This window comes from Capra hircus, chromosome 16 (assembly GCF_001704415.2).
Source record: "Capra hircus breed San Clemente chromosome 16, ASM170441v1, whole genome shotgun sequence".
Lineage (NCBI taxonomy): Eukaryota > Metazoa > Chordata > Mammalia > Artiodactyla > Bovidae > Capra > Capra hircus.
In genome coordinates this window covers 69,248,281-69,262,046 of record NC_030823.1, presented here as the reverse complement: position 1 = coordinate 69,262,046, position 13,766 = coordinate 69,248,281, and the positions used below count along the sequence as shown (strand labels likewise).

Below are 13,766 nucleotides of genomic sequence, written 5' to 3'. Positions count from 1 at the left end.
GCGACTAAGAACCTGCCTGCCAATGCAGGAGACGTCAGATGCAAGAGAAGAGGGTTCGATCCCTGGAGGAGGGCACGGCAACCCACTGCAGTATTCTTGCCTGGAGAATCCCATGGACAGAGGAGCCTGGTGGCCTACCGTCCATAAGGTCGCAAAGAAACGGACACGACTGAAGCAACTTAGCACGCATGCACATGTGTGTGGGGTGGAAGGATCCAGGGAAGAACAAACTGGCTTCTGGGGCAACATGGATGGGACTTTGTCTTCACAAGAGGGAAATTTACTGAGCAACCAAACAGCCCCAGGAGGCTGAGGCACTGGGCTGTCTGATACGGGGGAAGGGGCACAGGGTCATCCTGTCATCCTCTGAGCAGTGGCCCCTCTGCTTCCTGTGGTGACTTCGTGACACCAGGTCAGAATTTTATGCCCCAGGGCTTTGCAACTCACAAAGCAAACCCGAGATGAAACATGACTCCGTGTAATCTGATAAATTATACAGCAGGGTGACCCACTCATCCGGGTTTGCCCAAGACTTTCTTGGCTTTTCTTTTTCTTTTTTTGACTTTTTAAATAATTTCATTATTTATTTCTTTATTTTTGGTTGTGCTGGGTCTTTGTTGCTGCACTCCAGCTTTCTCTAGTTGCAGCAAGGTGCCTCATGAGAGAGGCACCTGGGTGGCTCAGACCTCCTTTCAGAAGTCTTCCAGCCCAGGGCCTTGGGCAGCATGGGATGACGAATGGGCAGGGCTGGGATGCTGGGCTTTAGGAAGGCATGGGGAGGGTCCCTGGGGAGCCAGCACGGTGACTCCTCCTATCTCCTCCAGATCCTGAAACCTGCAAGTGCCCACTCTCCAACCCAAGTGAGAAGCCGGGGGAAATCCTTGTCCCCCCGCAGGAGGCAGGCAAGCCCCCCGAGACGGCTCGGCAGGCGAGACAAGTCGTGAGTAGTACCCTCCCCTCCCCACCGCCACTCCCCACCTCAAGGCCCAGCACATACACTCGTGGGGTTGTCCTGGGCTTGGCATTCGAACCAAATGGTGATCTCCAAGAGATGGGCCCCTTGCATGGGGGACATCTCTGACAGCAAAGGTCCCCCATGCACGTGCCCCCCCCCCGCCCCCCCTAGTGCTCTCACCTTCCTGACTGTCAGATGTAGAGACAGCTGGAGGGATAAGCCCCAGATGCTGTGAGATGGAGAAGGAGCCCTGGGCTTAGAGTTAGGAAGCCTGGGTCTGGAGCCAGCTCAGCTGCTTAGGGAGCTGTGGGGCCTTAAACGTGTCATGCAACCTTTCTGGGCTCACGTTCTCTCACCCCAAAATTGAGACCGTTAGAAGGGATGAACTTGCCTGTTAATAGAACCTTAGCCCTCTATGCCCAGTAGAAAGTGCAGTTGCCCTCTGTGGATGGCATCAGAAACAGCGCTTGGCCTCTCCTCTCTCCTTGGCTGGCTGTATCCTCCTCTGTTTTAGCCTCGAAGCTGGTGACTCCTTGCTTCCTTCTTAGGTCAAAGTGATCCACTTAAGAAATGACAGTTCGAGATGCTGAGGCTGCCCAAAGTAGCCAGTGATAATCTCCCGGCAAATACGTGGGCCATAAGTACGCTGGGAAAAAAAAATACTGCCTTGATGAATACCAGTGGCCTGCTGTGTCTGTTCTCACCATGCGGGGACCCAGGGGTCCGGGGCACAGGGGCCCCAGCGTGTGCGCCCATTTGCCTTACAGCCTGGGCAAATGCTTGGGGGTGTCTTGGTTTCCTTGTGCGTCAAAGAGGATCAGAATGCTTTTCTTGCCTATCTCACAAGGTGCTGTAAGCTCAGGTTAGAAGATGTGCTAAGAGCGATTTGTGGATGCTGAACTGTGTTACACAGTAGGTTGTTGTTGTCACAGCATTCCTGTAGTGCGAGGAGAGAGTTTCACAGTTTCCTTTTCAGATGAAGGAACCAGGGCACAAAAGATCCTAGCTGTGTCGTGTAACTGGCCAGCGACAGAACTGGGGCTGGAACCCGGCCTCGTGACTCTGGGAAGGTGGTGGGGGAGGAGAGCGTTGCTTCGGTTTGGGGAAGAAGAGGACAGGATGAAGTATGTCATTTCCAGGGAAGTTTTCCTGTTCATCTCTGTTCCGCCTCCCACTGCCAGTCCCAGGCTTCTGCACCAGCAGCCAGGAAGGTCTTGGGACCGGAGCCCAGGGTTTGAAAGGGGAGGAATGACCAACTGGGAGGGGTGGGTGCTCGTATAACTGAAGGTCAGAGTGGTTTCTTTTTCTAAAAAGTTTTAATTGGAGGATAATTGCTTTACAATACTGTGTTGGCTACTGCCATACAACAACGTGAATCAGCCATAAGTATATGTGTCCCCTTCTTCTTGAACCTTCCCCCTCACCCCCCTCCCACCCCATCCCACCCCTCTGGGTTGTCACAGAGTGGGACACGTTGAATTCCCTGTGTTATGCAGTAACTCCTGGTGGTTTCAACGTAGGTGTGTCCTTTTAGGGAGCGGGGTGGCTTTAGACCTATCATACATGGCCTCTGACCCTATTCCTGCCCCTGATGCTGGGCAGCACCCTTGATCCTGATGCTCGCCCCGTCTGTCCTCTCTGATTCAAGCAGCCATTCATTACTGTCACTGAACAAAGCAGCTGTGGTCTCAGAGGACTATGGACCTGGAAGCCCTTCCCAGAGGGTCACTGGGCAGAGTGTAAGGGGCCCCACCCAAAATGGAAATCAATCTGGTGACCCCTGGACTGAGGGAGGGTAGCCTTTAATCTGCTTGGTTATCCTGACTGCCTGTGGAGGCCTGAGTCCTCTCCTAAGGAGCTCTCAACTCTTCAGCAAACGGTGCACGGTCCATAAAGTCTTGCTCTACCCTCGAGACTCTGGCATCCAGGGCCCAGGAAACCCTAGGTGTTCTATCTGATTGGATTTTTGCACAGGATGGCTGTTGTTGGTTTTTAAGGCAATTCCTGTTGGGGTCATTTTACTTGGATCCACAGGAGCTTTGCAGTCCAAGGCAGATTACATTTTTAACTGCAAAAAGTTACCGTGATTGCCCAGGGATGGTAAAGCCCATACAATCTTAGAAGCTGGTTGTAGAGCCAAAAGTTGGGATGACAAGTGGCTGGTGATGGTCGTGGTGTTGGTGCTAGTTTGAGTGGAGGAAGAAGGGAGTTTGAGTTTGGACCATGGGCTTTGAGGTGCTTCTTAGGCATCGGAGGTGGGGGTTAGGCGGAACGTCAAAGAAGCTGCTGAAAATGCAGATATCGACTTCAAGGGTGTTGGGGAATAGAGATCCTGCTTTTAGAGCCGTCTACTTAGAAGGGACAGTTGAAACAACAGCTGGATCAGTTTGCCAGGAAAGAAAGCAGAAAGAGAGCGGAAAAGAAGTCATGTCAGGGTCCTGAGTGTGCGAGAAGACGACCAAGCATAGGAGATGGTGAAGAAATAGAGAGTGGGAGAAAGGGCCGGCGTGAAGGCATCCGCCTGTGCGCACCAAGGACAGCGCGGAAGGGCTTAGGGGCGCTGAGGCGGCGGAAGGTGACACCGTATATCGCGTGGCTCTGATGCTGCTGTGAGGAAGCCCGAGTTATCTGGTGCGAGTGGGGAAGAGGCTTATCAGTACAGAGTGGAAAATGGGCACACGGGGCCCAGCTGAGGAGAGATGGAAGCATCGTATAACCCTGTTCACAGGGCCTCCCTGCGGCTCAGACGGTAAAGAATCTGCTTGCAATGCAGGAGACCTGGGTTCTATCCTTAGGTCGGGAAGATCCCCTGGAGAAGGGAATGGCTACCTCACTCCCAGTATCCTTGCCTGGAGAATTCCATGGACAGGCTCCTCTGTCCATGGGGTCACAAAGACTCGGACATGAGTGAGCGACTTTCACTTTAACGCTTGAGCACTAGGAGGAGGGTTTGTTAACATAGATTGCCCGGCCCCACCCCCAGCGGTTCTGATGCAGCAGATCTGGGCCGGGGCCTGAGAAGGTGCCCTTCTAACGAGTCCCCGGTGACCCTGGTGCTGCTGGTCTAGGGATGCCACCTGGAGAGCCAGCGTCTGGTCAGTCATTGTGGGAGAACCGATTTGGGGCTTGACCTTCAAAATATAACAGAACGTCAGGTCTCAAAGGTCCTGGGTCTGCTGAGAGGGGCAGATGAGGCCATCGAGCGTGGATCAGGGGACTCAGCCCCGCCTAGTCCTGCCTGGGCCCCTGGGTAATGAGGTTGCTGTTGTGAAGTCAGAGGGTGTGGCCCTGGCATGGCCCTGTGGTTGGGCCCCACTGAAGTCACCCTGGGAGGAACCCAATGTATCCTTCTCCTGGGGGCCAGAGAGAGAAGTCCCGACCTCAGTCATCGCCCAGGCCATGCCCCTGCCCTCGTCTCCGGCTACTCTGTCACGCAGCCAAGGCAAGCGAGCGTGCCGGCGCCTGCAGCAGACAGCTGTTAGATTGCCACGGATGCGAGTACATAGCCACCCTTGAGTGTCAGGGCCCCCTGCCCTCCCCTGCCTGCCCTCCCGAGGCTTGGGAGTGGGCCTGGGAATGGGGAGGAAGACTGGGTAGAGGGCAGTAGTCATCGAGAGGTCAGGAAGGAAGGCCTGTGGGGAAGTGCGGTTCAAGTCCATCACCCCTCTTCATTCCCTGAACTGGTTCCAGCTCCAGCCAGGCAGGCCCCAGAAGCACAGAGGTGATGGCTCTTGGTTCAGTGGAAATGTAGACGTTTCCAAAATGATGAAGAGGGGCTGCAACCAGCCTCAGATCCCCTGAGACTCATGACCTCTCCTTGGCAGCCCCTTTTCCTGGGCCGAGCCCTGACTCCCAGGGGTCTTCATAAACTCTTCCCTAGAGCCAGAATTTTGGGGGTGGTGGTTCTGGCCCACACCCAGGATCAGGTGGCCTTGGTTGCTTGACCAGCCAAGGAGCCCAGGCGGCCTGTGGGTTCCTGTGGACACTCTGATGTGAGCAAGTCCAGTAAGACCATGGTGATTCTTGGTGGTGGAAGCTCCCGCTGCTGCTTTTCTCTGCTCCCGGCGATTGGAGGCCAGGAGAGGAATCTGTGGGGCAAGCGTCTTGGCTCGAGTTTCACAGTGGATGGAGGCATCACAAGGGCTTCCCAGGTAGCGCTAGTGGTAAAGAACCTGCCCGCCAATGCAGGAGACTTAAGAGAGAGACACAGGTTCGATCCTTAGGTCGGGAAGATCTCCTGGAGGAGGACACAGCAACCCACTCCAGTATTCTTGCCAGGAGAATCCTATGGACAGAGGAACCTGGCGGGCTACCATCCATGGAGTCTCAAAGAGTCGGACACGACTGAAGCGACTTAGCATGCACACATGGAGACGTCACAAGGATGGCAGCGTCTCTTCCATGGTTCCTCCTTAACCCTGACTTCCGGATTGCAGGGTGGGATGAGGGATGCCGGGGCCCCCATGCAAGGAGAGAGGGAAGAGAGATGCAGGAGATGAGAGTAACATGAAGGCTGTGGTTGCCGGGGACCACGAGATGCACCGAGCACCAAGCTCCTCCCTCCCTCTCCAGGTCCCAGCTTCTGCCAGTGCAGCAGACTGGGACCCAGGACAGCCTGGTTCCTAGAGGTGTGTCTGGAGAAAAGCAGCTTCCCAGCCGCTACCCATGGCCTTCCCCAAGCAGGCTTTTCTCCAGGTAATCTGGCTTTTGGGCGAGGAAACGAGAAAGTGACAAATGTGGTTATGATCCAGTAACAAACTCCAGACCTCTTAGTGCGTAGCCTGATTGGGACCAGGAAGGGTTTGGTGACTTCAGTTCAGTTCAGTTGACTGTTCAGTTCAGTTCAGTTCAGTTCAGTCGCTCAGTCGTGTCCAACTCCTTGCGACCCCATGAATCACAAAACGCCAGGCCTCCCTGTCCATCACCAACTCCCGGAGTTCACTCAAACTCACGTCCATCAAGTCAGTGATGCCATCCAGCCATCTTATCCTCTGTCGTCCCCTTCTCCTCCTGCCCCCAATCCCTCCCAGCATCAGGGTCTTTTCCAGTGAGTCAACTCTTCGCATGAGGTGGCCAAAGTACTGGAGTTTCAGCTTTAGTATCAGTCCTTCCAAAGAAATCCCAGGACTGAGCTCCTTTAGGATGGACAGGTTGGATCTCCTTGCAGTCCAAGGGACTCTCAAGAGTCTTCTCCAACACCACAGTTCAAAAGCATCAATTCTTCTGTGCGCAGCTTTCTTCACAGTCCAACTCTCACATCCATACATGACCACTGGAAAAACCATAGCCTTGATAGATACACCTTTGTTGGCAAAGTAATGTCTCAGCTGGTGACTCTTACTATGTTGTTATTTCAGCGTTACTTAAGGCCGCCAAGTCATTTCTAAATGTGGCGGGTGCTGCCGTGAAGCTGGGGAGTGGCCCCAAGAGGGAAGAGTTACCATAACAGCCAGGAGGCTCATCAGCTGTGGGATCCCAGCCCGTCTGTGCGTGTGGATAATTTTAGTGGTTTTGTGTCCCCCGCCCACCCCCCTCTTGCATCTGGGGCTCCTTCCAGCCCTGCATTCCTCGCCATTTTTGCACTTGTTTGAATAATCCTTCTCGAAAGGAGCATCAGTGTCACTGGGTTGACAAGACAGTCAGCTGAGTGGGAGGGCAGACGGCAGTGACTCCTCTGGTGTCAGGTGAGACAGAGTTCCTTCTAGAGAGAAACAGGGACTCCCACCCCCCTCCCTCTGCCCAACAGTCCTTCCGCCTCCTCTCTGCTCCTCTGGGAGTGTTTAAAGAACCTTCCACACTGAACAGTCAGGTTGTTTCCTGTGGTTCGTAAACAGATAGAGCTTGCTATGTAGGTGGGAAAGGCCTCCGGTGAACTTAAAACCAGCTCCTTCAGGACAGTGGGCCTCAGGCTCACTGAGATTCTCAACAGGGGCCAGGGCCCCCCCTGGGGGAGACGGGTTAGAAGTGCAGCGGAACGGGAGGGTTTATAATGATGGTGTTGCCCATGAGTGCCTGGGGGCCCAGAGGGTGAATGTCCTGCAAAGCTCAGGACCATTCCTGCCCCCCAGTAAAGAACCAATCCACCTAAAATGCCCCCACTGAGAACCCTGAATGCTCCCTGGAGTCCTTGCCATCTCTGACAGTCCCCAGGTCTCGGCTTCCTGATCCATGGCCTGAACTTGAGAGAGTGGTGGTGAGTGAACAGTGGTTTTCTGGCTGGGCTGTGTGTTCCCATGAAGGCAGCTCCTGCCAATTTGAGTGACCCCGAGAACATGCTTCTGAACTGGGGCAAGAGTCCCTCAGGGTCCATGGGAACACCTTCTCTCCCCCATCTGGCTTCTTCGCTCCCTCGGTCTCTTCCCCTCTCTTCTTTGCTGCTCGTGACTTTTCCTTCCCTTTGTCTTCCTTTTTGGTTTCCCTTCTTTGTCATCCATGTCGAGGGCGATCCGTGGCTCCGCTGGGCTCTGCTCGCCCCGTGGAGACCCTCAGGGTCACAGAGGTTCCTCAGCCCAGTGAGGTCTCCTTCCACTGCTGGGCCACGGTCGGACAAGGGAACTGCTGCCCCGTGCTGTCGCCAGGCTGATGAAGCTGCCTCCAGGCAACGGGGCTGGAGAGCCCTAAGTCACTTCTAAGTGACGTCATAATGAAGAGAGCAGCAGTTCAGGTCCTTGATCTAACCACATGGAAGATATTTTGAATGGGCCCCAAGAAGTCATTCTCTTTAGGTCCCAAGTGAGGAAATCTCCCCGGGCAGGGCTGGGGGGTGGTCGGAAAGGGGTTCACACCGAACATAGAGGAGGCGCAGAGAGGGAGCAAGAACTAGGAAGGTTATGAAGGGAGAAGTCAAACCTCCCGGATGAGGAGGGGTTTCTTCCCAGGCGCCCAGAGAAGGAAGTTTCCAACTCAGAGGGCCGCCCTGCTTCATCCCTCAGGGGATTTCATGGTGGTCCAGGGTGCCCAGAGATGCTTGAACAAACCAAAATGAAGTGATGGGCCTTATCAAGAAAGACCGCCTCTGGCAGAGTGAGCCAGGAGCCTCCAGAGCTGACAATTGAAGATAGTTACGCAGGGCTGGGGTTCCTCGGGGGCTCTCTGCCGCAGAAAGGAGAGGTGAGGTCAGAGCCGGGAAGCGGTGCCTGGGACTGTCAGCGGCCTTGGCTGCTGGTCTCCAGCCAGAGCCTCCTGCCTGGGGAGGGCTTGAAAGAAAGGACAGGGGGCTGGAGCTCTCTCCAGAGCCGCATCCCTCTTGGCTCAGGCCTGTCTGATCACAAGCAGCCTCAGCTGTCTTCCCTGTCAGCTGCCAGCAGTGGGGCCTGTGGTCCTGGGAAGTGAGGAATGTCAGAAGCAGGGTGGGCTTTGAATGAAGGTGACAGGTGGGAGGGAGCCCCCCTCAGTGTTCCTCCCCGAGGCGTACAGGCCGTGAGTCCTAGATCGAGTCTGGCCTGGCCTGACTCCTGCCCAGCTAGATAGGAGCAGAGGGCCTTGGGTCTCCCTGAACTTGTGAATGCTGGGCTGATGCCACCCCTGATTTAATCTGTTCCACCCCCTTAACATGGAGGAGAAAACGGCAACCCACTCCAGTCCTCGTGCCTGGAAAATCACATGAACAGAGAAAGCTGGCAGGCGGTAGTCCCCGGGGTCGCAGAAGAGCTGGACACGACTGAGGGCGCTCGCGCACGTGCGCGCGCACACACACACACACACACACACACCCTTAACACTAAGGACTGAAAGATTTAACATTGCACTGTTGAGATACATCTGTTTGTAGAATCCAGAGACCGTGGAGAGTACAGCTAAATTGGTTCTTGTGAGTGTGCAGCGTGTGAGGGTGTCACCTGTGAACACGGGCATGTGCACGCGTGTGAGGGGTTGTGACCTCAAGGGAGGCAGGATCGAGAAGCCTGAGCAGCCTGACTGGTGGCCTGTGTGTCCCCATCAGGCAGCCCGGAACTGGGCCTAGCTGGGCCACGTCCCTGAGGTATCTCACACCTGCAGGGGAGAAGGAAGGGGTACATTTCCATTAGAAGAGGGTGAATGGATTTTGGCTCCACTGACCGGCCATTTGTTTTGGTAACCCCAAGACCTGCAAGGCGCATGGCACAAAGTCTAAGTGTGTTGGTTTCTCAGTTTTGTCCGACTCTGCCACCCCATGGACTGTGGCCCGCCAGGCTCCTCTGTCCATGGGATTCTCCAGGCAAGAATACAGAGTTGGTTGCCATTCCCTTCTCCAGAGATCTTCCCAAGCCAGGGATTGAACCTGGGTCTTCTGCTTTGCAGGCAGATTCTTAACCACTTGAACCACTAGGGAAGCCCAAGTGCCGCTTAGTAAATCCTTGTGAATGAGTAGGTGGTGCCCAAGTTCCAGGAGCCCTGCTGGCCGTCTGCCCATCCTGCCCAGTGCCGGCTTGGGGGCTGGGACTGCGAGGAGAGGAGATGCCCCAGATACAGCCCTTGTCCCAGGGACAGGGAGGGACCTGGGTGGTTTAGGGGGAACCCTCTAGGCTTTTTCTCCACTTACTGCCTCTTTCCTGAAGCCCAGTCTCACACAGACACACCAACTCGTTCAGCCCCAGGTTGGGCTGTCGCCCCGCTTGCACCCCCGACGTGCTCCATCGCTTTCTGATTCTGAGGCTTCTTGTGGCTTCCCTGATGCCAACGTCCAGTCTAGCCGAGCTCTTCCTTGGCCCTGAGGCTGCCCCAGGTGACGCACATCGGAGATGGTTCACTGTCTAGATGCGGTTATCCTGTACTAGGGTATGTGGTGAACCCCAGTGGCACGTCCCACAAAACACTTTCTCTGTGGTCACCCTGTCCTCGCCAGGCCCCCTCCCACTCTGCAGAGCTCCGCTGTGCTGGCTCCGGGATGCAGGCTTGAGGGTGGACCCGGGACCAGGCCATCCGGCAGTTAGCCTGGTTCACACTTGGATACATTGGAGGCTGGGATGGTCCATTTTTGTGCGGAGAGAAGTGCTCCCTCCTTCCCTCCACAAAGTGCGTCAAAGGAAACCTGAAGTCCCTACCCCATGTCCCCTAAAATAGAAGGCGCATGAGAGCCTTTCAGAGGGAAAGGCTTCCTTGTTTGGGCTAGGGAAGGATTTGGAGAAATACATTGTTCTAAAATAATAACCCTGGATCCGATGTGCAAGGTTCTGGGCAAGTGCAGACCCAGCTGAATCATCGTCCTGGGGCTTGTGTTTCTTAAAAATAAACCCCCTTGCTATATTCTAATTATAGCCGGGAGAGCACTTGGAAGGGCCTCTCCACAATAGCTCCCCCAGCTTTGGCCCTGAGACGAGCTGGTGAGGACTGAGCCGTTATTTCTGGCTGGGCTCCCAGGCAGGTGGCATGCTGCGATAACCCACTTGTGCCCTTCGCCAGGCCAGGAAATTCAGCCACTGTTGCCATGAAAGAAAAGGGGTTCGCCTTGCAGACGGTTGGCCAGGAATCTTAGTTAAACTCATTTTCTGCCGGTGTTGTTCAGCCGCTCAGTCGTGTCTGACTCGTTGGGACCCCATGGACTGCAGCATTCCAGGCCTCCCTGTCCTTCACCAACCCCCAGAGTTTACTCAAACTCATGTCCATTGAGTTGGTGATGCCATCCAACCATCTCATCCTCTGTTGTCCCCTTCTCCCGCCTTCAATCTTTGCCAACATCTGGGTCTTTTCCAATGAGTCAGTTCTTCGCATCAGGTGACCAAAGTATTGGAGCTTCAGCTTCAGCATCCATCCTTCCAATGAATATTCAGGGTTGATTTTGTTTAGGAGTGACTGGTTTGATCCTCTTGGAATCCAAGGGACTCTCAAGAGTCTTCTCCAGCACCACAGTTCTGCCAGTGTTAGCCTTTTTTCCTCTGCCCCTGTGTTCTGGGCTGTTGTGGGAGGCATGAGAGTGGGGATACGGAGGAAGGAGACAACTTAGTCCCTTTCCTTTGGAAGGCCCCATGCTGTCTGTTGTCGCAGAACCAAATTCAGCTGTACAGGTAGGCAGGTTCCCCAAGTGACCTTCGAAGATAAGGTGAAGCCTCTCCTATATACAGAAGACAAAAAAAATTCTTCCAGTCAGTTCTTAAAATGTTTGTGCATGGTAGCTTGAATTCTGGCTTAGGACTTTGTTAAAATAAAAATATCCCATCACAAACGTACCATAATGAAATCCTATCAGCCATTTACACAGTAGTAGGAGCTAGACTGGCTTTCCTGGTGGCTCAGCACTAAAAGATCTTCCTGCAATGTAGGAGATGAGAGTTTGATCCCTGGGTCGGGAAGATCTCCTGGAGACGGAAATGGCAATCCACTCCAGTGTTCTTGCCTGGGAAATCCCTGGGACAGAGGAGCCTGGCAGGCTACAGCCCATGGGGTCGCAAAGAGTAGGACCCAACTTAGATTAAAACCAGCAAAGGAATTAGACCGGAGTTTATTGAGAGGCACAGGATATTCAGCAGTGCGGATTCGCAGGTGAAGTTACTTGATCCCTTCTCTACAGTTGTTTGCAGACTGTGAGGCAGACTCAAGAATTATGAACCTTTGGGGTTCTTTAACCTAGTGGACACCAACCTTTTTGGCACCAGGGAAGTTTCACGGAAGACAGTTTTTCCGTGGAGCGGGGTGAGGTGGGGCTGGTTCAGGCAGTAATGTGAGTGGTGGGGAGCAGCAGGTGGCTCCCTGCTGTGTGGCCTGGTTCCTAACAGGAGTTGGGGACCTGCTCCAGCAATGTGCAGAGGGAAATGATAGAGCATGCGGAGCAAGGGGCGGTGCGTTGTGGGGCGATCTAGTCAGAAAATACTTCACGGGGGAAGTGGCATCTGGGTCGGTCCTTGAAGGGATGAGCAGAGACATGGGGGAGGCATTCCAGGAGCCAGGATGCAGAGACAGGAGCGGCCTGACGTCTTCCTCAGATGCTTGGGAGGATGCTCTGTGTGGGGGGCAGGAGACCGAGGGTCAAGGTCATCGCATCTTGGTTAAGGTCATCTGCTTTTGATTCTGGAGTAGAGTTCTGGTTTCTACCTCTTGCTAACCACGTGACTTTGAGCACGTTTCCTGACTTTCATGGCCTCTCTTTCTTCCTGTCGGATGGTAACAGTATCAGCCTCGTAAGGCCGTGGTGGGAATGAATTCACCCGTGTAAGCCCCTTAGAACAATGCTTGGTACACAGTAAGTGCCTAATAAATAAAGCTATTTATAGTGGTGGTTCCTCAGCACCTGGGGGCGTGGGGAACTGGCGGAAGTGCTAAGGAAAGGTTTAGAAAAAGGAGGCCAAAGGACCCCAAGGCAAAGTGCATCTATTTTTAAGGATGCTGAGAGCAGAACGTGGGAAAGATAAAGGGAGAAGTTTCCGGAACATAGAAACTTGAAAAAAAGGTGAAAATTCTCTTCCTTACGGCTGAGAGACTTCAAGATTCAAGAGGAAGCGAGGAGAGTGGCCAAGAAGTGGCTTCAGAGCAGGTGGCGTCCGAGTGGCCCATGCTTGTGGCCCGTCGCTGCCGTGACCCCAGGGAAGCCCTCGTTTCGGGGTCAGTGGGTGGGGTTTGTTCATTCCTTGACCTTCCTTGTTGCCTGTCCTGCCGCGGACTTTGCAGCAGGTGCTACTGGTTGCAGAAATGAGGGAAAGAAAATAGGCGAGTGTGGGTTTATCCGAGCCCCTGAGAAACGTTAGGAAGCTAGGGTCTTACTAGCTTCCATCTCACATATGAAGGGCAGGCAGCACCTTTAGAGTTTCAGGAAGAGAGGTGTGACTTGGTGTTGAGGAATATGCCAGGACAGGGAGGAAGCTTGTGCAGGAAAGGCTCGGAAAAGTGGGGTGAGTTGATTGGTAAGTGCTGCGAGGACCATGGAGCAAGGGGTTCTCTCGTTAAAGCACGAGGAACTGCTTAACCCTGGGAGGCAGTGGGAGATCTCAGAGCCGCCATGGCTCAGGGCCCAAGTAGTGAGCGAGGTTCCAGGGGAGAAGACAGACTCTTAGAGATGGGTTTCTAGACTTCATTTTGGGTGTGGCTGCTTCTCTGAAAGGATTCTGGAGCACTTGCTTGAACTTGTTCTTATTCTGCATGCTAATAACGCAACACCATTACTAGCATCGTGTCTGAATCAGCTGCTAACTAGTGAGTTAATGGCTTCCCGATGACTCAGATGGTAAAGAATCTGCCTTCAATGCAGGAGACCCATGTTCAATCCCTGAGCTGGGAAGATCCCCTGGAGGAGGGAATGGCTACCCACTCGTTTTTAAAATGGAGAAAAACATTGTGAGATAAATCCTGAGAATGCTTAGGCATGATCTTATGTCGGGAAGTCTCCCACGAAGTAGCTTTAATGTAGACAGACGATGCGCTTCTGAAGGACTTCTTCCCCCAGCTTGAAGTACTTTCTCGTATGTCTCCCGTAAATGCTTGAGTGCAGTGTCATACTGCAAAGTACATGAGAAAACATATTACACTTAGGGAAGAGAGGCGATTTGCCTTGGAATGATTTTCCACATGGACGTGCTTTTTCAGATGAATTCTGAAAGATTCATCCTAAATTTATACCCTCAAGCCTGGAATAGAGACGGAGAATGTCTACGAGAACCTGAGTCACCCCAGACATCTTGGAGGCGCTGGGCTTCCCCAGGGCACTGAGGAAGCCAAGGTTTCTAGGAGAGTTTGGTTCAGGTGCTTGGTTCTGTTGTAATCGAACTTCAGATTCTTGCAAGGGTTACAGATACGTGTCAGAAGTTACAGTGTGACCAAATTCAGGCTTGAAGTTAAACCAACTCATTCAGCAACCTATACATTTTGTTTCGAACTCTACCTTGAAAACCTGTTAAAAGTCTCC

At 53.6% G+C, this 13,766-nt stretch overlaps 1 protein-coding gene and 1 non-coding gene across 2 annotated transcripts in view; one reads left to right on the top strand and one right to left on the bottom strand.

Moving 5' to 3' along the window:
• Positions 1-13,766, top strand: part of VASH2 (vasohibin 2) — a 42,530-nt gene that overhangs the window by 24,915 nt on the left and 3,849 nt on the right. The window contains exon 7 of the mRNA XM_018060744.1: positions 825-940. Within this exon, the coding sequence (XP_017916233.1) occupies positions 825-940 (116 nt within the window). The remainder of the gene's footprint in view (positions 1-824; positions 941-13,766) is intronic.
• TRNAC-GCA lies at positions 9,195-9,266 on the bottom strand. Its single transcript has one exon. It is a non-coding gene; the product is annotated as a tRNA-Cys (tRNA).